The sequence below is a fragment of the Lithobates pipiens genome, unplaced genomic scaffold (assembly GCF_037356315.1).
Source record: "Lithobates pipiens isolate NorthernLeopardFrog02 unplaced genomic scaffold, aLitPip1_a1.2 Scaffold_16, whole genome shotgun sequence".
NCBI lineage: Eukaryota > Metazoa > Chordata > Amphibia > Anura > Ranidae > Lithobates > Lithobates pipiens.
In genome coordinates, this window is record NW_027507748.1 from 213676758 (window position 1) to 213702448 (window position 25691).

The following is a 25691-nucleotide window of genomic DNA, read 5'->3' on the forward strand; positions in this document are numbered from 1 at the left end:
GTAAACACACAAATCTCAGTTCTGTCAGGGGAGAAGAGAGAGATCATGTGTTCCTAAGTAGGAACAAGAATCTATCTCCTCCACTAGTCAGCCACTTTCCCCCCACAGTTAGAAACACACCTAGGGAACACAGTAAACCCCTTGATTGCTCCCTAGTGTTAACCCCTTCCCTGTCAGTGACATTTATACAGTAATCAGTGGCTATTTTTAGCTCTGATCGCTGTATAAATGTCACTGGTCCCAAAAAAGTGTCAAAAGTGTCCGATGTGTCTGTCGGAATGTTGCAGATCACTGACATTACTAGTAAAAAAAAAAAATAATAATAAAAATGCCAACAATCTATCCCCTATTTTGTAGACGCTATAATTTTTGCTCAAACCAATCAATATACGCTTATTGTGATATTTTTTTTTACCAAAAATATGTAGAAGAATACATATCGGCCTAAACTGATGAAGAATTTTATTTTATTTTTTATTTGGGATATTTATTATAGCAAAAAGTACAAAATATTATGTTTTTTCAGAATTGTCACTCTCTTTTTGTTTATAGCGCAAAAAATAAAAACCGCAGTGGTGATAAAATATCACCAAAAGAAAGCTCTATTTGTGGGGAAAAAAGGACGTCAATTTTGCTTGGGTACAACATCGCACGACTGCGCAATTGTCAATCAAAGTGACACACTGCCGTATCGCAAAAAATGACCTGGTCAGGAAGGGAGCAAATCCTTCCGAGACTGAAGTGGTTAAACATGGTTCATTCTAAGTGCCAGTTCACACCAGACGCAGTTTCGTTCAGTTGCGTGCGCTTTTTTTCTGCACAAAATGCATGCACAGTGTTTTCCATGTATTCCAATGACTCTATGCAGTTTACACCATGCAGTCAGTTTCCGGTCAGTTTCTGCCCTGGAAACTGGCTGCATGGTATGGACTAGAGCCATTGGAATACTTGGAAAATACTGTGCATGCATTTTTAGTGCAGAAAAAAAGCGCGCGTAACTGCGTCTGGTGTGAACTGGCCCTAAATGTTTAAAATATGGCCTTAAGGTATAACTAGAAGCAAAACTTTTTTTGTTTGTTTTGGACAGAGTGGAGAAGGATTAGAACACCTGCTACTTCTGCCCCCCGGAGAGTCATTCTTTCTATTTGTTCTTTTTATGATTATCTTTGTAAGCGAAAGTAAAAGAAAATCCAATTTTTTGGGTTGTTCCCAGAACAGTAATAGAGGGGAAATCTTCCAATGGGGATGCTAGTTCTGGTGTCCTCGGGGGGGCCCCAATGGATTCCCTTAATTTGCAAGGATTTTCTCTAACTTCCTGTTTTGGCTATGGGACAGGAAGTGAAGGTAAATCTCCCCAAAGGGACACAGTTGGTATAAATGAAACTGACAGGGGTTTTAACCCTCCCTTGTTCTATCCAAAATGAAAGAACAAGTTTTGCCTATAGTTCTACTTTAACCCCTTCCCGCTGACTGCACACATATACAAGCTGCCTCACGGAAGTAGGCTTTTTTCCATGGGGCTGCATATACGTGTATCTCCCTTTGTGCTGGGAGAACGCCCCACAACGTGCTCCCAGCACAGAGACCTGGCTCTCACAGAGAGCCCCGGGTCTCATACTAACAATCAGGACCCAGGACTGTCGGTTCCAGGTCACTTGATTGCTGTGATAGCCTCTGATTGGCTACCAGGAGGTGGCGCTTGCTTCCGTCCCTGTTCTACGGCGAGGTGGAGCAGGGGTGGCGGTTGCTATGCAAAGCCTGCTGGTGTAAAGGTGACCTGGAGCGGTTCGTAGCCGAAAGGGAAGCCTTCTGATGGGGATGGAGAACCACTGGTCGAAGCCAGGGGAGGGGACCCTGGCCTTCTGGCCTGGATTGTGGCAGCTTTAGCTCCGGTCAGTTTTTCGGGAGGGAACGCTTGTTCCCCCTTCCCCCTTGGGGGGGAACGGCCTGTACTTCCCGAATGTAATTAGGTGGGAGTGATGGGAGTGAGGGTGCGACGCGGTGAGTCAGCGTCTCACTAAGCTCCTGGATCTCCATACCTACCTGATCAGGGGTGGGGGCTGTTGTGGTCTGGGCTGGGGGGCCAGGGACGCTTCTGTTGAAAAGCCCATGGTGATGTGCCCCTGGAGTGGCAGTCCAGGGGTGCCTTATGTTCACTGTGCTTTGCACGCTGATATTCGGCACCTAGGTCACGTCACCAGATACACGCTTTTTTACACCTGCCTCTAGGGCCCGGCCTTTTGGCTAGGACCAGAGGAATTTTTGATTCCTGGCCGGAGGGCCGGTCATTGTATTACACAATGGCCACCTTTCACTCTTCTCTTCACTATCCCTTTCCTCACTTTTTATTTTTGTGTGTCTTTGTCACTGTCAGTCACTGCACGTGTGATGAGTAGGGTGTCAGTCCTCGGACCAATCCTGAAAGTCTTTGGGAGAGCGGACATAGGCCTTCTGGCTTGGTCCAATCTCCATTGGGGGGGCCTACCTTCGGGGAAGCCCCCATAGTACCTAGTACCTAGGAGGTTCTGTTTCGGCAGTCCTCCCGGGGAAAGGAGGTCTCCTGGTTTTGCCTGGGAGACCACTTGTTGAGTCTGGTACCTCAGTCCCTGTCTGGAGCCTAACGCCCCGGGGGATCAGGGTATGGTCCTTCTTTTGGAGGACATCAGACACCCGTCTGCACTTTTTAGTGTTTCACTCTTTATGTGTGTGCACTTTTTTTATGCACCGGGTGGATGTTTTTTGGGTGTGTTTTGCACGCCATGGGCTTTTTCAATCGAATAAGAAAAAAAAGTGATCAGTCACTGTGAGCCCACCCCATGTTTATTTCCTTCTCTGAATGAAGCGAAAGATGCATTGGGGTTGATTTACTTAAGGAAAAAAGCCTGTGCACGTTGCAAAGTGCAGTTGCTTCAGAGCTTAGTAAATGAGCAGAAACTCTGCTGACTTCCATCATCCAATCATGTGCAAGCAAAAATGCAGTTTTTTTTAATTTTCCTTACACATGATTGGGTATTCTTTGCAAAGTGAAGCCTTACCTCATTTACTACCTCTGGGGCAATTGCAATAGTCTATTTGCCTTCAGTAAATCAACCCCATTGCATCTTCCTTTTCATGCAGGAGAGGAAATGTACACTATCCAAAGTGTATAAAAATAAAAAATGTAAAATAAAAGTGACAAAGAAAACAATAATAAGATCAAGGTCGGGTCAAAGGTTAAGTTCAGAGTCAAAGGTCACTGTCAGCATATTTTGGGTAGAATTAAAAAAAAACCTGTTTAAATTAGTATCAGTGGGGTTTATTTACTAAAGGCAAATCCACTTTGCACTACAAGTGCACTTGGAAGTGCAGTCGCTGTAGATCTGAGGGGGACATTCCAGGAAAAAAAAAACAGCATTTTTGCTTGCACATGATTGGATGATAAAATCAGCAGATTTTTCCCACATTTTAGCTCTTCCCCTCAGATCTAAAGCGGCTGCACTCCCAAGTGCACTTGCAGTGCAAAGTGGATTTGCCTTTAGTAAATAAACCCCAGTGTCAGTTAGTGTCGGTGTGTTTTAGGTAGGATTTTAAAAAATGTAAAATGCGCACCACCATTGTTTGTGGGCTGTACTTCGAGTACAAACAACAACTAACATACTCATATGTGGTATTGCTGCAATTGTCAGTAGCATGAGAATTTATTTTGGGTTGTTCTTTGGCGGAAAATTATGATAATAGCAAGAAATTTTAATTACTATTTTGGACCAGTCTTCCCTTGATAATAATAACAAAAATCAGGAGATATCCATTACAATTTACATTTACCACCAAAAGAAAGCCCAATTTGTCCTGAAAAAAAACCAAGATATAATCCACCTGGATACACTAAGCAGTTGTGAAGATATGTACAGCTTTACTAACACGTCATAGTTGCAAAATTGTGCTTAGGCATTTGTTTTACCCTTAGACGTGAAGGGGTTAAGACAAAAAAAGATCATAGAAGCACTCTCGCCTAGCAGTAAGAAGGGTCTCTGGTTCAAATCCCAACCATGACACTACCTGCCTGGATTTTGCATGTTCTCCCTGTGCCTGCGTGGGTTTCCTCCGGGTACTCCAGTATCCTCCCACACTCCAAAGACATGCTGGTAGGTTAATTGGCTTCTGTTCAAAAATGGCCCGCAATCCAAGGTTGGGGACGTTGGATTGTGGGCTCCTTGAGGGTAGGGACCGATGTGAGTGTGCGATGTATGTGAAAATTGATGGTGCTATATAAATAATATAATAGATGAGCATCTTAATGAGATGCATTGTACAGGGATAGGGATAATTGTAGACACGCACACTCACTCAGGTTGAACTGGATGGACTGGTGTCTTTATTCAACCTTGCTAACTATTTACCGTAACTATGTAACTGTGTCTTTATTCAACCTTGCTAACTATGTAACTAACTATGTAACCATATTTGTTTTCAGGTATACTTTGTTCCTAACCATGGCCTATCTCACATTCTTCCACATACGACGATATGCAAACCCATTTGTAGATGAACTGGATTTCACTGTGTAAGTATTTTGGGAAAAATTGACCCAATATCTTCCACATTATATTCACATCACTGTGTTGTTTATTTAAATCAATGCATGTGTCTTTCTTCCAGGACTTTAATGACACTGACCCAAAAATTAAGCAGGGTGGCTTTTGAATATCATGATGGTAAGCTAACATGCATTCTTCCTAATTATGGAAAATGAAGCCTGACTGAGAACAGGAACTCTTCGCTTCCATGCTAATAATAACAGTGTTCCTGTTCATGCTAACACTCGCTGGTCTATGCATTGACTTCCTATATGTAGTGAATGATTTTCCTTTCTGGACAACAGTATGTGAGAAATTATGTAAAGGATACAAGGGGTGGAAGCTGATCAGCAGCAGTGAGGACATATACGTGCCCAGCCCAGTTACAATTGAGGATATCAGTCTATTTTTAATTAAAGCTGACCATGCACTAAAAATGTAGGGTCTATTTTTTTACCCAGGGCCTCCTTCCCCATGCCAAAACACTGCACTAAGAAAAGAAAAACAAAAAAAAAACTGATTAAAAAAAGTTAGTATAAACTATGCTTACATACAGTATCTCACAAAAGTGAGTACACCCCTCACATTTTTGTAAATATTTTATTATATCTTTTTATGTGACAACACTGAAGAAATGACGCTTTGCTACAATGTAAAGTAGTGAGTGTACAGCTTGTATAACAGTGTAAATTTGCTGTCCCCTCAAAATAACTCAACACACAGCCATTATTGTCTAAACCGCTGGCAACAAAAGTGAGTACACCCCTTAAGTGAAAATGTCCAAATTGGGCCCAAAGTGTCAATATTTTGTGTGGCCACCATCATTTTCCAGCACTGCCTTAACCCTCTTGGGCATGGAGTTCACCAGAGCTTCACAGGTTACCACTGGAGTCCTCTTCCACTCCTCCATGATGACATCACGGAGCTGGTGGATGTTAGAGACCTTGCTTTCCTTCATCTTCCATTGGAGGATGCCCCACAGATGCTCAATAGGGTTTAGGTCTGGAGACATGCTTGGCCAGTCCATCACCTTTACCCTCAGCAAGGCAGTGGTCATTTTGGAGGTGTGTTTGGAGTCATTATCATGTTGGAATACTGACCTGCGGCCCAGTCTCCAAAGGGAGGGTATCATGCTCTGGTTCAGTATGTCACAGTACATGTTGACATTCATGGTTCTCTCAATGAACTGTAGCTCCCCAGTGCCGGCAGCACTCATGCAGCCCCAGACCATGACACTCAAATCACCATTCTTGACTGTAGGTAAGACACACTTGTCTTTGTACTCCTCACCTGGTTGCCACCACACACGCTTGACAATCCAGTAATCCATGTCCTTAGTCTGCTTGACTTCAGCAATCTGTTTGCAGGCTTTCTTGTGCATCATCTTTATAAGAGACTTCCTCCTGGGATGACATCCATGCAGACCAATTTGATGCAGTGTGCAGCGTATGGTCTGAACACTGACAGGCTGACCCCCCACCCCTTCAACCTCTGCAGCAATGTTAGCAGCACTTATAGGGCTATTTCCCAAAAACAACCTCTGGATATGACTCTGAGCACGTGCACTCAACTCCTTTGGTCGACCATGGCGTTGCCTGTTCTGTGTGGAATCTAACCAGTTAAATCACTGTATGGTCTTGGTCACTGTGCTGCAGCTCAGTTTCAGGGTCTTGGCAATCTTCTTGTAGCCTAGGCCATCTTTATTTAGAGCAACAATTCTTTTTTTCAGATCCTCAGAAAGTTCTTTGCCATGAGGTGCCATGTTGAACTTCCAGTGACCAGGGTGAGAGCAATAACACCAAATTGAACACACCTGCTCCCCATTCACACCTGAGACCTTGTAACACTAACGAGTCACCTGACACCTGGGAGTAAAAATGGCTAATTGGGCCCAATTTGGACATTTTACTCACTTTTGTTGCCAGCTTTTTATACATTAATGGCTGTGTGTTGAGTTATTTTGAGGGGACAGCAAATTTACACTGTTATACAAGCTGTACACTCACTACTTTACATTGTAACAAAGTGTAATTTCTTCAGTGTTGTCACATGTAAAGTTATAATAAAATATTTACACTTTTGTGAGATACTGTAACATCTAGCTTGTGCTCACTGCACCTAGTCGAGGGTGATGTGACTATCCATCCTTCAGATGATATATCACAGAAGGTTGAATAGCCCAAATTTTGCAAGAAAGATGTTTGTCTTCTGTGTAAGAGCATCAGCTTATAAGATTTGGACTACTTGTCATTGCCTATTACCTCACCGCAAGGATGGTAATGTAACCTCCTGCAGTTCCAAAGGCTGAAGTCAGGTCAATATATTTGTCAGTTTTTTTTACGTATGCTGTATTTTGGCATGGTGGAGGGGGCACTGAGTATAAAAGCTGACCATGTAATGCAAGATCCGCTTTAATACAGTATGTAAGGCCGCGTACACACGCGGGGACTGTTCGCCCAACTTTGTCCGTCAAACAGTTTCGGCAAACAGTCCGCTCAAAATTAGCATGGACGGACATGGCCACACACGACGAACGAACAGTTTGGTGAAACCGTGCGCGATGACGTGAACGGCACGTACGACGGGACGAAAAATACGACGTCCTATACACTGCATTATAACTTTCGGCATGTAAATCCTTTCTGAGCAATGCGCGGAACTTAGTTTGACGAACAAGCCTACACACGAGGGGACTGTTCGCTGAAACTTTGTTTCAGCGGACAGTTTTTCGGAATTTCCGAAAAACCTTGTTCAGCGGACTGTTCGCTGAAACTGTCCGCTGAAAGCCCACACACGAGCGGACTGTTTGCCGAAACACTGTTCAGCGGACAAAGTTGGGCGAACAGTCCCCGCGTGTGTACGCGGCCTCAGAATACAATATACTGAAATGCAAAGCAACCCATCACAAATGAATTTGTATTGGTTTAAAGTGTTACTAAACCCATGACCCTGCATTCACTGGTCTCCAGCAGTACACAAAACATGGAAATGCAATTATTTTAGTAAATATAACCTGCTAAATACCTTTTCTCATCTCAGTATATAACCTACCAGACTTGTGACATCTATCAGTTGTCAGGTCCTGGTGTACTCTTTTGTAAGATACAGTACAATTGTAATCAGGTTCTGCCTGTAGTAGTAGCAACTGAGGAACTAGTTTGCAAGTATTTGTTGTTTTTTTTCTGTTGATTAGCAATGTTTACATACAGTATATCTCAGATATTATATACCGTATTACAGGTGCTATCCACAATGATCAATCCCTAAGCCCCTCACAGAGACGTCTTGCGATCCGGTATGGTTTTGTCCTTGCTTTGTCTTCCTTTATCTTCTTTCCCTGTCATGCCCTTCTTATCTACATGATCTATATTTACATTTTATAGCTTTCTCATGCAGTGAGGAAAGCAGTGACGAAAGATGTGTAAAGGTTTTCAGGGTCAAGCGCTTGTCCCACAGAAAATGGCGTTTTTTTCTGAGATAATATATTCAGATTTTGGGCCGAAGGAAATGTAGCTATTCATATTATGCTCAATGCATATTCGAAATTAAGCTGGCTTTAGGCAGATGTGGCTCCTCTCTAATGTTGAGCAAGGAATAACTTCCCCAACCCATTTACTTTTTTTAAAGAAAAAATTGGTCTGATGGTATTGCCTGCAAGACATGTTTATACATTGGCATAATAATCAAATTTTTGGGATACCTTAACATGAGAAAGGTAATCTTTCTTGTCTTCATATATTGGTCATTTACTTATTTACCACAATAACGCCACTTCCTTTGAGAAATGTATCTATATTTTGTAATTAGAGCATTGGAGGGTTGATTTACTGAAGACAACTAGATTGTTCACTTTGCAAAGTGAATTTTCACTGTGAGATGTCATTTTCTTTCATAATCGCTTGAAATCCCTCCCGCAGAGCCATAGTGTTCTCCCCGCAGGAGGGCGAGGGAAGCCGTTCTTGCTGAGAGAACACAGTGATTATTACTAGAAGCTATAGCTGCTGACAGTAATCGCATTAAAAAATCCGACAGGCTGGTTGTGCCCAAGTTGATCGATCAATCAACTTGGGTACAATTAGCCTGCCCATGCATGGTTCGAATCTCAGCTAGTCCCTGCTGAACCAGCCGAAATGAGAAATGTCTATGGCCGGCTTTAGATTTACCAAAACCATATAATAAGCGGTCAAACCTAAACACTTTAAATTTGTATGCAATCAGGTAGGCCCCTTCACTACATAGTTGAAGGTAAATCTAAAGGAAAAGGAATAAGAAAATTATATAATATATGGCCAGCCTTAGGTGCTTAGCAGTATATCTCATTTTTGCCAGGTCTGCCCATCTACTGCCACCTTTGGGTGACTGCACAAGAATAAACATTGGTGTTTATTGCAACACACCTGTATAGTGAGTTTGCAGGTAAAAGTTGTAGCAGCTCCACTCTACAGAGAAAAATGAAGAGTCAGCCAGTCTGGAAATGTGATTAAAGTGTTAGTGCTACTTGCTTGGTCCCAGAGGAAAAACCAAGGCATACCCCAAGTTTTAGATGTTCTTGTGCAGTATGGACTAAACAGCATGTGCTCTAGACATTTAAAGTGGAAATGTAGGCTAACCACTACGTGATATTCACAGCCCTGACACACAACTATGAACAGTTGTAGCTGCCAAAAAATATGTCATTCTGTTCTGCCACTTCTATTTCAAATCCAGAAAATCCTGTCAGACAGCAAAGACCAGTTCTGACCTGACTTTTTCTTTACACTTGGTTAATGACTGCCTAAGCCTGTGATTGAAGGATGAATTACTCATTTTGTTACTACTCACTGATAATTTCATCCTTGTTCTCCCCCCTCTTATCAGCCTGCTATCTATGCATTCTAGTAAAACATGAGAGGCTTGAAAGTGCTTTCCTACTATGAATTCTATTCTGCCTGTAGTGTAGCAAAGTTTTGTATCTGCACAGGTGACAACCCTACTGGCAAATTTAGCGCCAAAGTATGAGGCTGGGTTCACACCTAATACAGATGCGGCTCACAGCAGGGGTCTGGTGCGTGTCGGTTCCCCATTTTATGGACAAATCAGGCCCAAATTTTTGCCTGAATTTGGACCTGAAACTAAGCCAAAGTTGCACAGGACCTGTGCAATGCGCTCTGCAGCCACCCCGGAGATGTGTGAATAAGCTCCATTAAAAGGTGGTCACAATCTCCTGTCATGCGAATTGGATGTGGGGAAACCCGCATTCAATTTGCATAATGCCCTGTACACATGATCGGAAATTTTACCAGCAAAAGTCCAATGAGAGATTTTTGTCGGAAAATGCGATCGTGTGTATGCTCCATTGGACGTTTACTGGCGGAATTTCGGCCAGCAAAAGATTGAGAGCAGGTTTTCTATTTTTCGGTCGGAAAAAGTTCGCATGCTCGGAAGCATTGAACTTCATTTTCTTGGCTCGTCATAGTGTTGTACGTCACCGCATTTTTGACGGTCGAAAGTTCAGAAAACGTTTGTGTGACCGTGTGTATGCAAACCAAGCTTGAGCAGAATTCTGTTGGAAAAAGCATCCAAGTTTTTTCCGACTGAAAATCCGCTCGTGTGTACTGGGCATAGTGTGAACCCACCCTGAGGGTTGTCACCCAATGGTCTTTGGTGTTTGTATCTTATACTCTAACAAATTATTGTTTTTTGTTTGTTTTTGGACCACTAATATAAAAAAAACTTATTTAATAGTATATGCATACTTTTGTTGTATGTCTGCTTTATGCACAATGAAGTACCACATACAGTACTGTGCAAAAGTCTTAAGCAGGTGTGGGGGAAAAAATGCTGTAAATATAGAATACTTGCAGCAATAGAAGTGTTAAAAGTTCATTTTTATCAATGAACAGAATGGAAAGTAAATGAACAGAATTCAAATTAAATCAATATTTGCATCAATTCTTCAATTCTTACTAATCTAACTTGCACTCTGTGGGGGGGAAAGCCATGTTTGCCTGCATAGTTGAATCAGCACCTGCCGCCATGCAGGAAAATGGCAGCAGGTGCTTTGGAATGATGAGTCAAAATTTAAGATATGTCACTGTAGCAGGAGGCAGTTTGTTCACCAAAGGGCTGGAGAACGGTACAATAATGAGTATCCACAGGCAACCTTGAAGCATGGTAGAGGTTGAGAAATACAGGCAGCTACTTGCCCATCTTGTCCATACCGCCAGGGAGGTGGGCGATTGGCCCCAAAGTTATTCTGCAGCAGAGGTCCTGACTCCCCTATATAGATCTTTGTCCAGTTCTGGAGACTTTGCTTATACAAAGATATTGATAAAGTAGAACAAGTCCAGAGACGGATAACAAAAATGGTAAAGGGTCTGGGGGATAAAACATATTGAGAGCGACTTTAGGAACTTAATATGTACAGACATGGCCAAAAGTTTTGAGAATTAAACAAATATAAATTTTCACAAAGTGCTGCCTCAGTTTTTATGATGGCAATTTGCATATACTTGAATATATAATATAGAATGTTATGAAGAGTAATCAGATGAATTGCAATTAATTGCAAAGTCCCTCTTTGCCATTAACCACTAGAGATCTGTGTTATAGCCGAATGACGGCTACAGCGCGGAGCTGCTTTGCCGGGACTACATCTATTGACGTTGTCCCGTGCACGAGTGGCCAGCACGCTCCCTGAGGGGTGCGCGCCGCACGATCTGTGATCAGCGAGTCTATGAGACTCGCCTGATCACAGATCGGAGCAAGGGGTCGATCCCGACCCCTTACCACATGATCAGCTGTCAGCCAATGACAGCTGATCATGTGATCACAACAGAGCCGGTAATCGGCTATTTTTCCTCCTCGAGCTGACAGCGCGAGGAGAAAAAAAAAAGCCGATCACCGGTGGCTGTGAGAGGGACTTCAGTCCCGATCACGGCGAGCTGGGGCCAGCTCATCAGTGCCCACCTGCCCCCTGCCAGTGCCACCTAAATATGGGAAAAAGTGACACCCATCAGTGCCACCCATTAGTGCCCATAGTGCCACCCATCAGTGCCCACAGTGCCACCCATCAGTGCCCACAGTGCCACCTATCAGTGCCCACAATCTGCCTCAACAACAGTGCTGCACCTCAGTGCCACATATCCGTGCCCATCAGTGTCATCTACCAGTGCCCATCTGTGCCCATCAGTGACGCCCAGCAGTGCCCAGCAGTGCCACCTATCAGAGCCACCTATCAGTGCCACCTATCAGTGCCCATCAGTCCCATCTATCAGTGGTACCTATCAGTGCCCATCCGTGCCACCCATCAGTGCCATCTTATCTGTGCCCATCTTTGCCCATTAGTGCCGCCTTATCTGTGCCCATCAGTTCTGCCTTATCTGTGCCTATCGGTGCCACCTTATCTGTGCCTATTAGTGCCGTCTTAACTGTGCCTATCAGTGCCCACCAGTGCCGCCTCATCAGCGCATTTCAATGAAGGAGGAAAATTACCTGTTTGCAAATTTTTATAACAAACTATTAAACATGATTTTTTATTTTTATTTTGCATCTTTTTTGTTTTTTTTTAGCAAAAAATAAAACTCCCAGCTGTAATTAAATACCACCAAAAGAAAGCTCTATTTGTGGTAAAAAAATGATAAAAATTTCATTTGGGTACAGAGTTGTATAGCCACGCAATTGTCATTCAAATTGCACTGAAAACTGAAAATTGGTCTGAGCAGGAGGGGGGTTTAAGTGCCCAGTAAGCAAGTGGTTAAAATGAATTTTATCCCATAAAAAAAAAAAACTTTTCCTCTGCATTTGTTAAAAAGGCTTCAGGGCGCCCAAGAAAGTCCAGCAAGCCCCAGGACCATCTCCTACAGTTGATTCAGCTGCAGGATCGGAGCACCACCAGTGCAGAGCTTTCTCAGAAATAGGCAGGTGTGAGTGCATCTGCACGCACAGTGAGGTGAAGACTTTTGGAGGATGGCCTGGTGTCAAGAAGGGCAGCAAAGCACACACTTCCCTCCAGGAAAAAACGTCAGGGACAGACTGATATTCTGCAAAAGATACAGGGATTGGACTGCTGAGGACTGGGGTAAAGTAATTTTCTTTGATGCCTTTCCGATTGTTTGGGCATCTGGCAAAAAACCTTGTCTGGAGAAGAAAAGGTGAACGCTACCATCAGTCCTATGTCATGCCAACAGTAACGCATATTGAGACCATTCATTTGTGGAGTTGATCTCAGCCAAGGGAGTGGGCTCACTTACAATTTTGCCTAGGAACACAGCCATGAAAAAATAATGCTACAAAAACATTCTCCAAGAGCAACTTCTCCCAACCATCCAAGAACAGTTTGGTGATGAAAAAAATGCCTTTTCCAGCATGATGGAGCACCTTGCCATAATGCAAAAGTGATAAATAAGTAGCTTGGTGAACAAAACATCAACATTTTGGGTCCATGGCCAGGAAACTCCCCAGACCTTAATTCCATTGAGAACTTGTGTTCAATCCTCAAGAGGTGGGTGAACAGAACAAAAAAAACACAAATATTGACTATGCAAGAATGGTTGGCATCAGTCAGGATGTGGCCCAGAAGTTGATTGACAGCTTACCAGGGTGAATTGCAGAGGTCTTGAACAACAAGGATAAACACTGCAAATACTGACACTTTGCATTAACCTAATGTAAAGTAATTGTCAATAAAAGCCTTTGACACGTATGAAATGCTTGTAATTATGCTTCAAGAGGAAGTAAACCCTGATGAGTTTACTTCCTCTTTCATTCCCTGCAAAGGTAAAGCATAATGGACTACTATGCATCGCATACTACCCCATTATGTGTCACTTACCTGACACAGGAGCCAGCGAAGTCACCACTGTCCCCTGTAGTCCGGAGCATCCATCTTCTCGGTGGGTCTCGCAGCTCCGTTGTGTTTTTTTTGTACTTTTTTTTCACAGTTGAATGGGTAGGGGTACATTGTACCCCATACTCATTCACATAGGGTGGGGGGCCGGTATCCGGGGCCCCCTTATTAAAGGGGGCTCCCGGATTCCGATAAGCCCCCCGCCCGCAGACCCCGACAACCAACGGCCAGGGTTGTCGGGAAGAGGCCCTTGTCCTCATCAACATGGGGACAAGGTGCTTTGGGGTGGGGGGGCCGCCCGCCCCCCTCCCCCAAGGCACCCCCCATGTTGAGGGCACGCGGCCTGGTACGGCTCGTCCCCACCCCCTTTCCTGGCCGGCCGGGTAGCGTGCTCGGATAAGGGTCTGGTGTGGATCTGGGGGGGGACCCCCACGCCGTTTTTTCGGCGTAAGGGGTTCCCCTTGGAATCCATACCAGACCTAAGGGCCTGGTATGCTCTCGGAGGGGGAACCCACGTCAATTTTTTTTTCAGAAATTTGGCGTGGAGTTCCCCCTTTAGAGCTCATTCTCTGATTAGCCACGGCAAAAGTCGTCTGGCCTGGGGAAACCTTTCTGGCTGTGAAAGCTTTTTTTCCATTCATTCAGCTAAATGCATGAACATTCTCAACAGTAGAAACTAGAAAGCCTTTATGCGGTGACTCACCTCCTGCCTCACTGTCTTGCAGCTCCGCTTGGGCTGAGGAACGGAGCTGCCGACGTCACTTCCGGGTTTCGTGAAGCAGCTGAAAGCCGGAAGTGACCTGCCTGTCTAAGATTGACAATGCTCCCGCCCGTAGAATCACAGTGATTTTACGGGCGGAAGCTAGTCGGCGTTCTGCAGTGCGCCGCAAGGCGGTTTTTTAACCCGCAAATGAAGCGCCATGGATGCAATCTTGTGATTGCATCGACGTGGCGCTTCTCATAGTGCACTGTGACCGGCGCCACAGTACACTATGTTAAATTGTTAAATGACATTTTTTTTTCCTTTATTTTTCCCTTTTTTTTTTTTTTTTACACCTAGGGAGAGGGGGGGCGGCGCCCAGGCGCCCCCTATGGGCGGGCCGCCACTGTCTACTGTACATCCACAGAAGATCTGTAGTTACTTCTCCAAGATGGTTGGAACAACCTACCTGCCGAGTACCTTCAAAAGTGTATCTAAAATAATTGATGCTGTTTTTAAGGCAAAGGGTGGTTGATTTGGATTTCTCTTCTGTTCAGTTACTATACATTTTGTTAATTGATAAAAATAATCAATTAACACTTTTCTAAACACTATTTATGAAAGCATTCTTAAGTCCTGTACACACAGATCGAATCCTAGGCGACATCAGCCAGTTCAATAAAAACAAACATTCGGCCCGTGTGTATGGCAGCCGGTCCCACAGAACCTGGCTGTTTGGCTGGCTTCTGCCAGACGAGCACGCTGGAAAATCAGCATCCGACTGGCTCCCGATCAGCACTGTCCCAATGACAAAGAAAAATTGCAGCGCTCAGCACAATATCTGGATACACTCTGAAGAGGGTCCTGATTTGGATAGAGGGAATAAGTGTGAGCCAATGATGACAATATACCTCTGATGACCTGGATCTTACCATATGTAATTTTTGCTGTTCTATTCATTAGGCAGCAATTATATCTGGTGGGTGTGTATTTCTGACATTGGTGGAGGTCACACTGGGTGATTGAAGCACTAGAGGAGGGAGATCACCTGAATCATATAACTTGATACTTTTCATAAGAACTATTCTGTGTTTCATTCTTTTGTATATTTTCAATGATTGGACTCACTATCATAACACTTGAGGTGTTTGTTCGTTTTTTTTATATTGTGCTAAGCGCTGCAATTTTTCTTTGTTATTGTTATCATAGTGTTTTGTATATGTACACTAATTGCTAGCAGATATATAACATTAAGCACTGACACAATTTTTTCGTACTTTCGGCCAATGGCTAGGAGCACTTATTGGAGTGTTCTGATGGGGGGGGGGGGGGTTCCAACAGCTCAGCGGGGGGAAAACAATGTACTAACGTTGGATTGTTAGTACAGCGACTCTGGATGGAGCTGAAAGTTTTTATTCACTCAGCCCCCCTTCACTCAGCCCCACCGTCAAGAACGCTGTGACGTACAACACTACGACGAGCTGAGAAAATGAAGTTCAATGCTTCCGAGCATGCGTCAAATTGTTTCCGAGCATGCGTAGGAATTTTGCACGTCGGAATTTGTACAGATGATCGGAATTTCCAATCTGAACTTTTTCCAACCGAAAAATTGAGAGCCTGTTCTCAATATTTTGCTGGCAGAAATTCGGCTAGCAAATGTCCAATGGAGCATACACATGGTCATTTTCCGACCAAAAGCTCTCATCGGTCTTTTGCTAGGCTTTACTTTACTACCTTTTTTCACACCTGCCTAAAACATTTGCACAATACTGTATAACTAATATCCCAGCCATTTTCTGTCTAAAGCCAGTACTTTTTTGTTGTTTTGGGTGGAGTGGTGAGGGCTTAGAAACCCTGTCAGGTTGTATTGCTCCTCATTAGGGAGATTTACTCGTTCTATTTATTCTGGTGACCACTGTTACCATGACTGAAAGCGATGGAAAATGATTTTTGAGTTGTCATCAGAACAGGAGTAGATTGGAAATCTTCCCATGAGGACACTTGTTTCTGTGAGACTTAGCTAAGAGGTGATTTATTTTACTTTGAAGAAATCTCTTCTCACTTCCTGCTGTGACTACAGGGCAGGAAGTGAATAAAAACAGATGACAAAACTTAGAAGGGGGTTTTATCATTCTCTACTCTCTACATCCAAAATGGTAAAAAGTTTTTGGCTGAAGATAGTCCTATTTATTTGTTTGCCTTACAGTTAAAGCAGAGTTCCACTTCCCAGCAAAAAATTAGAAGTCAGCAGCTACACATATTGTAGCTGCTGACTTTTAATATTAGGATATTTACCTGTCCTGAAATCCAGCGATGACAGAACCTCAGCCAATGATTCCATTGGCTCTCGGGTGCTGCCACCCCCATTTGTGGTAAGGAAAACTGGCAGTGAAGACTTTCAGCTTTACAGCCGGTTCCCTAGTTCCCTACTACGCATATGCACTGCGCTTTCTGAATGGCCCAGCGGCGGGGGGAAGGAGGAGGGGGGGCTGAACTTCCGAGTGATCTCGCCACTCAAAAGTAGGGATGGGTACCTGTCAAAAACAGGCACCCGCTCCCCCCCCCCCCCCCGAAAGGTTCCAAATGCAGCACTGGAGGGGGGGGGGGGGCAGACAAGCGGAGCTCCACTTTTGGGTGGAACTCCACTTTAAGCATTTTGCTCTTAGTTTGCCCATCTTCACTACCTCTGATGACAGTTTTTTGGGCCTTCCTGTAGTTTGTCTTCCCCCTGTAATAGCACAGATAATACTGTATGTGCACCCTAGCTACAAGCTTGGTAAACATTTATGTAGTCAGGTAAGCAGTTTGCACTGAAGAGCTGTCCAGGTCCTTGGTTTTCTCTGCTTTCCTGAACGCATTGAATGTGTACCGATTATACAGTACATTTCCACTAAAGCTAATTAGTGGCACTTTGAAAATGAACTAGATATGGTCTATGTGCTGTAAACACACCGTATCTGCAACACAGGGTCAGTCCGCGTGGAGTAGGCAGAAGAGACAGCTGCCTTGGGTGTTTTAGCAGGAGATGAGGACACAAATAGGGCAGGACCCGCAATCTATGCTGCTGACATGGTTCGCAGCTCATGAGGTAGTGTACTTTGGCCTTTTTTTCAACTTGAGCATTAAAAGACCTTGTCTGAGCACTGGGCACACAAGTGTATGTATTGTGTCTCTAATCTCTCTGTCCTGCTTTGTTTTCTGACTTTCTGTGCTAAGTTGAGCAAAAGACTAACTGCATTCTGTATAGTAAACTCCAGTACTGAAAAAGGAAATATTTACAATATTAGAGATATCATATATACATTGTATTCATAATACCTGTTCTTAAATACTCCTTTTCTCTCCCATATTCTGCCCTTGCCCCTAGGTCTCCACCTGGAATCCTTCCATACTTCAGTTACACTGTGGGGTTTTTAGGACTTCTTGCTGGTCCTCTTTGTTCCTTCAATGACTACCAAATTTTTATACATGGTAATGAGAAGATAGGAAACCCAAATGTGAGTAACACAAGGTAGAGAAATACAGCTCATTTTAAAGTGTCAACTAAAATGACTGATGATATGAAAAAGCACTTTGTTTGCGTTTTATACAGGGACTCTTTGGATGAAGTATTTATATTTTATATTATGGACTCTCCATTTATTTAATGACATTTTAAGCATTCACCCTACTATATACTAGCAAAAGTGTGCCTGTTTGGGCACATTGGATATTGTGGAGTGCTACAATCATCAAATATTTTTTTTAAACTAGACCATTCATCCAAAATACACCAGTGAAAGCCATATTTCCTAATAAGCTCTGTAAAAAGCAAGACTGAACAAAATGATAACATATTTCAGATTACCAGTTCTTAGATATGGTAAGTGCATTTGTTTCCCTTTTCAGGCTATGGATGTTTTCATTGAGTACCTCTTAATTGTTCCATAAATGCTACTCTGAAGTGAGCTGGAAGGAAAAACAATATTATCTTCTAATGCAATCACATCACCTCCATATAATGTAGATGAACAAAGGCAAATATTGATGGCTGGGGCAGGAAGCATGTTATTCACAGGATAACCAGGAATAAAGCAGGCCATTGATAGATTAAAAATGCAGCTGGTTCAGCAGGACTTGTCTGAATTTTGATCCGTTTATGGGCAGGCTGGTTGTACTGAAGTCAATCTATCGATCGACTTTAGTACAAGCAGCCTCCCGTTTGTTTTTTTGCCTGATTACTGTCAGCGGCTATAGCCACCAGCAGCGATTATTGTATTTTGCCAGTGGGGAAGGCTCCCCGTTCTCCCCAAATACACTGACTGTGTTGATGGGGGGATCGAGAAATGTTCTTTCCTTCAACTCGTGGTTAAATTTTAAAAAATGCATAATGTATAGTGTGCCTAAAAAAGAGAAAAAACATGAGAAAACCAATACAGTTACCTCATTCAAATACATGTAATCTGCAATATATAAAGTTTTCGTTTTTGGATTTGGAAATGAAGCAGCCATTGCTCCTGCTGTCTTTGAATCTTAGACCTGACAAGGCATACTCTTACCTAAAAAAGACCCTTATATTCACTGTGCAGAACCATAGCTAATAAAGCAGTCCCAAACTGTGCTTGTATATAGTTAGGATTATGCTTGCAGACACAGGAGAGAAGAGGCAATGAGAGGTTGCAAAGGTTCAGCCACATATAACAGGGGAGTCAGAGAAAGGCTAAAATGAATATGAGCATTGGGATGATGCACAGACACAGGGATGCAGAAGAAGGATGGGGGAGCATGCTGCAAAAACAAAGCCTAATAAGGAGAAGGCAATAGAGGCTGCAGAGACAAAGTCATAAGAAAAGAAGATGGGAGAGTGGTTGCAGAGATTCAAGAGCCCAGAGGAGAAGAGGGGTTAAGAGGATGCAAAGACACATCTTCCAAGGAGAGAGGAACCACACAAGATACAGCTGCACAGGAGAGAGGAAGGATGAGAAGCTGCGAAGAATTAATTTCACAACATGAATGCTTCTCTTGTGGATATGACATTAGATGTGTCCACCCTTCCTACGAGAAGTTTTTCTGTTGGGGAAGTGACAATTTCTGCCCCATAGAATAAAATTTGTTTATGGAATATGGGAATGATAGGGGTGGCTTGTACAGTATATTCACAATACATGAAACTCTGTCCCTTCAGAGTTTCTTGCAATTCTTTTTAAACCAGTTTGGTCTGATATGTTTGGAATTGAGCATATGATATAGAAATTATTGATATATTATAGTGGGGCAATAATGCCCAAACATTTTTTGTTTTTGATAGAGTGAAAAGGGTTTGTTGTCTGTGTCCTCATGGTGGAGATTTCCCCTCACCTCCTCCTGCCCCGATGACAAGAGGCTAGGGGTACAGCAAATGGCAGAAAATCTCTCTAAGGCCGCGTACACACGCGGGGACTGTTCGCTCAACTTTGTCCGCTGAACAGTGTTTCAGCGGACAGTCCGCTCGTGTGTGGGCTTTCAGCGGACAGTTTCAGCGAACAGTCTGCTGAACAAGGTTTTTCGGAATTTCCGAAAAACTGTCCGCTGAAACCTTGTTTCAGCGAACAGTCCCCTCGTGTGTAGGCTTGTTCGTCAAACAAAGTTCCGCGCATGCTCAGAAAGAATTTATACGCCCAAGGTTGCATTGCAGTGTATAGGACGTCGTTTTCTAGTCCCGTCGTACGTGCCATTCACGTCATCGCGCACGGTTTCAGCAAACTGTTCGTACGTCGTGTGTGGCCATGTCCGTCCATGCTAATTTTGAGCGGACTGTCCGCTGAAACTGTTTGACGAACAAAGTTGAGCGAACAGTCCCCGCGTGTGTACGCGGCCTTAAGCGTTGCAAAAAACAGGTTTTCTTTTAGAATGGGGAAAAGTTTTTTGTGTGTCTTTTTTTTTCATTCGAAGCCTTCATGATCCAGTGTCTTCCTATTTTCTGGTCTTGGTGTCACAAGAATAAAAGTGAGGGGAAATCGCCTGAATGGAGACAGAGACAGCAATACAAAACTTGGCAGTTCTAATACAGGCTTTTCAAAACTAAGAAACTGAAAAAATAAATGTTGCTTAAACTTGGGCCTCAACTCTGGCTAGTATATAGTATATGTGTAAAAAAAAAAAAAAAATATATATATATATATATATATATATATATATATATATATATACACACATACAGTATATAAATTCCATGGATCTGTGTAATTTCTTGTAAATGCTGAACAATGTTTATCAAGTAGATTTATGAGTATATTACTTTAAAGAAAACCTGTACATCTAAAAATGCTAGTTGTCTGACTGTCTCTGGCTTCACTACATCTTGAATCACTGGACTGGAACATAAAGGCAAGTTGGCTCAGAATGAAATCAGTGCTCTTAACGCAGAATACTTTTTTGGGCCAGAAACTCAGAATGTACTGAAGCCAACAAGTTCGCTTGACAACCAGGCAAATAGCATTTTCTGAAGCAGTAAAAAACGATACAGGCTCCGGTTTTCTTTTGGAACACATTTCCTTTAATCTTAAAGTCAATACTTGGTGCTATATCATAATATATATTAACAGTATGTGATGTAATGTATACAATATAAAGAAATGCTGGCAGAGGTTGAGTATTTACACAAAGAGTGATTTTAACATACTGAAATATTTTCTGGCACTAGGTGGCGGTATGCAAGAAGTTGACCCTATTCTGTGTTCTACTGGCTATCCATGTTTTAGTGTCAGATCAGTTCTCTATATCTAGTGATCCAGAACGTTCATTATTTGGTCAGTTCTCAGATCTCTATCTGACAGCAGCCTCAAGAAGACCCAAGTACTATATTGCCTGGACTCTAGGTGAGAAATTGAAGACTTAAAAGCACATAATATATGAATAATAATATATCCTGAATAATAATATATGTCAGTTTTAGGTTGGCACAAGTGGGATGAATCACCTGCCCCTTTTATGTTTCTGTGGGAGTTCAGCGTTGACATTTTCCTGCTAATGTTTCAGGGAGTGCCATAATGTCATAGCAGAAGCATTACTGTGTTATATGGCTTTAGACCAATTAAGGCTGTCAGTCTCCCCTTTACTGAAATACATTGAAAATACAGCAATAGAAGAACGGCGCTGTTCAGCAGCAACAAGCCGCCTTTGTTGCTCTAGCAATGGTCTAAGGTTATCAGTGGTGTGCCCCAAGGTTTAGTGTTGGGATAAATACTTTTTAATATCTTTATAAATGATATAGGGTCTGAGATTAAAAGTACAATTTCAGTCTTTGACGATGACACCAAGCTATGCAGTGGAATAACATCCTTACAAGATGTCTCCAATTTACAAGCCAACCTTAATGCTCTGTCTAATTGGGTGACTATGTGGCAGATGACGTTTAATGTTGATAAATGTAGAGTTATGCACTTGGGGGCTAAGAATATGCATGCATCATACTTACTGGGGGGGTAGGGGTACAAGTGGGGGATCCATAGTGGAGAAGGATCTGGGGGTTTTGTTGATCATAAGCTTAAAGCGGAGGTCCACCCTAAAGTGGACCTTCCGCTCATTGGAACCCTCCCCCCCTCCGGCGCCACAATTGGCACCTTTCAGGGGGGAGGGGGGTGCAGGTACCTGTACAGTACAGGTATCTGCACCCACTTCCGGCGTAGATTCTGCAGAAGGTACGCCCCTTTCTGCAGAATCTACACCCCTTTCCGAAGGTCCCCTGCTGCCTGCTGGGAAACACACGGATCCCAGAGACAGCGGGGACCATCCTTATTACGCAGCGCGACTCGCGCATGCACAGTAGGGAACCGGGAAATTAAGCCGAAAGGCTCCACTTCCTGATTCCCATACCCAAGATGGCGGCGGCAGCACCCGAGAGACGATTGAGAGATCGGCTTCGGGTGCCGACATCGCGGGCGCGCTGGGCGGGTAAGTGTCATTATTTTAAAAGTCAGCAGCTGCAGTATTTGTAGCTGTTGGCTTTTAAAAAAAAAACAGCGGACTCCCGGCGGACTCCCGTTTTAATAATCACATACAAGGCCAAGCTGTGGTTTCCAAAGCGAGCAAAGTCCTTACTTGTGTTAAGAGAGGTATGGACTCCCGAGAGAGAGAGATATCATTTTTTCCCTGTACGAATCATTAGTAAGACCTCATCTGGAATATGCAGTTCAGTTTTGGGCACCAGTTCACAAAAAGAATATGGGGGAACTGGGGAAAGTGCAGAGAGGGGCAACCAAACTGATAGGAGGCATGGAGGAGCTCAGCTATGAGGAAAGATTAGAGGAACTGGATTTATTCTCTCTTGAGAAGAGGAAATGAAGGGGGGATATGATCAGCATGTATCAATATATAAGGGGTCCATATAGTGAACTTAGTGTAGCGTTATTCACTTTAAAGTCATCACTGAGGACAAGGGGGCATGCTTTATGCCTAGAGGAAAAGCGATTTAATCTACAAATTCAGAAAGGTTTCTTCACAGTAAGAGCTGTGAAAATGTGGAATAGACTCCCTCCAGAGGTGGTTTTGGCCAGATCAGTAGATTGCTTTAAGAAGGGTCTGTATTCTTTCCTACATGTACATAATATAACTGGGTACTAACATTTATAGGTAAAGTTGATCCAGGGAAAATCCAATTGCCTCTCGGGGGATCAGGAAGGAATTTTTTCTCCTGCTGTAGCAAATTGGATCATGCTTTTTTGGGGTTTTTCGCCTTCCTCTGGATCAACTGTGGGTGAAGGATTGTGGATATGGGATTGTATGATATTATTTTTTATTTATTTATTTTTTATGGTTGAATTGGATGGACTTTTTTCAACCGGACTAACTATGTAACTAGCTAAACAATGCTTGGTCTCACTTCTTTTATTTTCTACAATATTGGAAATAAAATCTATAAATAAAATGTGCGTGTGTGTGTGTATATATATCATAAATGTATAAATTTTTTTTGCCTTAAGCGGATGCCATAAACAATGCAGCTGGCTTTGGGTTTAATGGAATCTCTGAGGATGGAAAGGAAAGATGGGATATGTTGACCAACCTAAATATATTAAGAATTGAGGTGAGACTATACCCAAATAGGTACACTACAGAAAGTATTAAAATATAAACTGCTTAAATAAATTATGGCTCATTTTTATTTATTTATTGACAATTTCTCTTCTATCAATAACATACCTTTCTATGTGTTAGTGATAGTCTCCTGGGAGATTGGACTATTCATAAGTGGCTAGAAAGTCAAGATGGTTGTGCAATAGGAAGCTTTTGCAATTTGCAGAAAAAGCTTTATTCTTTATTGTTTTTCTGAAAGTAGGAAATCTCATTCATATAAGAAAACTGTAACTTTGATGTATGCTTGTAAAGTAAATCTTTCACAAAACTAGACAATTCAAACTATCCATCTGATAAAACAAATGCATAAGCAGAGCTTATCTTTAGTGTAAACCAACAACTTTTATGCATATGTGGAGTTTTTCTATAAAAGTCACATTGGCCCTGCCCTTTACCTATTGGTCCTTTGGCCCTTTCACACCGGTGCGACTTGTCATGTGATTGGACAGGTCCAAATCGCATGACAAGTCGCACACTATTATCTGCAATAAAACTGTTCAAATCAGTACCATGGCAGCTTTTTTGGTGTCGCACTGATTTGAAAAAGAAGTTCATGCACTATTTTAGATGCAACTTGCATAGAAATCTGTGCATGAAGCCTCACAGATGTCAGCCAAGTCGCACCTGAAGTCACACTGACATGCAGCTTTGAAATCTGAGCCAAGTGGGAGTGGGTACCTGCTAGAAATAGGTACCCACTCCCTAAAATAAAAAAACTACAATACAGGCAGAGGAGAGGAGGAGGACAATCAGAGGAACTTCCTTTTGTAAGTGAACTTCCGCTGTAAGGTGAGAGTCGTAAAAAAAAAAAAAAATGAAAAAAGAATAACTGACTATTGATATTTATAAATCAAATAACATTGTAGAACTTACATTCACATAGTATTTGTTTGCATCTGAAGATCAGGAAGGTTTTTTTTTTCCTGTTAGAGCAAATCAGACCATGCTTTATGAAGGTTTTACCTTCCTCTGAATCAACTGTGGGATTATGGTTCTAGGGATAAAGGGTTTTGGTTGTCATTATGTGGAACTTGATGGATATATGTATTTTACAACTATGTAATTATGGAACCATGTAACTTATTATCCTTACATGCCATATTCCCTTAAAGGATTACTTTACCTTTAACTAAACACTTTCTATGCAGATAAGGGACGTCTGTAGAAACAAACTGTGCAGCTTTAACCAAAGTTGAATAATGCCCATTATTTAGGTGTAGGCCATACCTCATGAAGCCTCACTAGAAAACCCCTAGGATGTTGATAAGATAAGCCTACATTTCCTGCTCATCTGCACCAACACAGGGGTGAGCTCTCAAACTCTGAGCTCAGAGCTACTGGATCTACAGACCCCCATATCTACATAGGCACTTTTTTGGTAAAGGTGATCCAGTAAGGCAGGGGTGCTCAACCTTTTAAAGAGAGAGGGCCACTAACGTGATTTGGTAACTACTCAAGGGCCACAATGAAATGAAATGGTTCAGAATTTAGAATTTTTATTTTGAATAGAATAATGAACGCTTTCCTCCTGCAGCTCCTGCAGGTGTTTGGGAGAGGAGGAGAAGCTGTCTTTCGGCGGTTGCAGGAGAGGATTGATTCCTGTATATGCCCACGCATCCCCTCCTGTCTAGGTGTAAAAGAGCGTGTGACGGGGAGGCCACATAGGCCCCCTGGAACATGTGGTGGGGTCACCATTGCAACCCCTCACACTACACCAATGGTTGGGAGGGTGTGGTAAAAACACAGCTCAACTATGTGGTTTTATCTCAGCCCGATCCAAGAGTGTAAACGAGCCCTTACTGTCTCGAGCCCCTTATAAGTCTGCTCTCACACTGATGATTTCCGGTTTACAAATGCCTGCGAGCTGGCTGTGCTTTGCCATACACTCCTATTATATCTTCCGGGTGTGGTGCACTTTCAGAGAGCACAGCAAGCCCGCACGAAAAAATAGAAGCGCGCTTCCCTGGTTTGGGGTTGAGGGCCACAATCAAAGGGCTCCAAGGGCCACATGTGGCCCTCGGGCCGCAGGTTGAGCACCCCTGCAGTAAGGGAACCCGGTAGTGAAGCATTATGACTTCACGCCGGGTCCCTACTGCGCATTCGCGAGGCACCCGCTGTGCCCTCCTACTGGCCCGGCAGGGGAAGGAGGAGGGAGCCGAGTGGTGAGGTCAGCGCCCGCGACTCCCAGAAGTGGGGACAGGATACCTGCTATCTGCCCCCCCCCCCCCCGAAAGGTGCCAAATGTGGCTTCGGAGGGGGGAAGGAGACAAATGGGTGGAACTTTAAATTTCTAGTTTATTCCTTGCATTTTATTTTTGTTTAAATAGTGTTTGGGTTTAGTAACTAGTCACTAGGCACGAACACTGTCACATGACAGAGGGGTGACTAGTAGCTGACACCAGGTGATTTGGTGCCATCTACAATGGAGGAAGGAGTGGGGGTGTTCTCAGAGACAATCAGTAGGTTGGGTGCCTTTTAACAGGCACATGCACCTGCATAGTGTCACTTTAAATAA

At 43.1% G+C, this 25691-nt stretch overlaps 1 protein-coding gene across 1 annotated transcript in view; it reads left to right on the forward strand.

Moving 5' to 3' along the window:
* LOC143982351 (membrane-bound glycerophospholipid O-acyltransferase 2-like) overlaps positions 1–25691 on the forward strand; it is an 83723-nt gene that overhangs the window by 43030 nt on the left and 15002 nt on the right. The window contains exons 4-9 of the mRNA XM_077480989.1: positions 4454–4543; positions 4639–4694; positions 7797–7851; positions 17451–17580; positions 20745–20919; positions 23023–23126. Coding sequence (XP_077337115.1) covers positions 4454–4543; positions 4639–4694; positions 7797–7851; positions 17451–17580; positions 20745–20919; positions 23023–23126 — 610 coding nt within the window. The remainder of the gene's footprint in view (positions 1–4453; positions 4544–4638; positions 4695–7796; positions 7852–17450; positions 17581–20744; positions 20920–23022; positions 23127–25691) is intronic.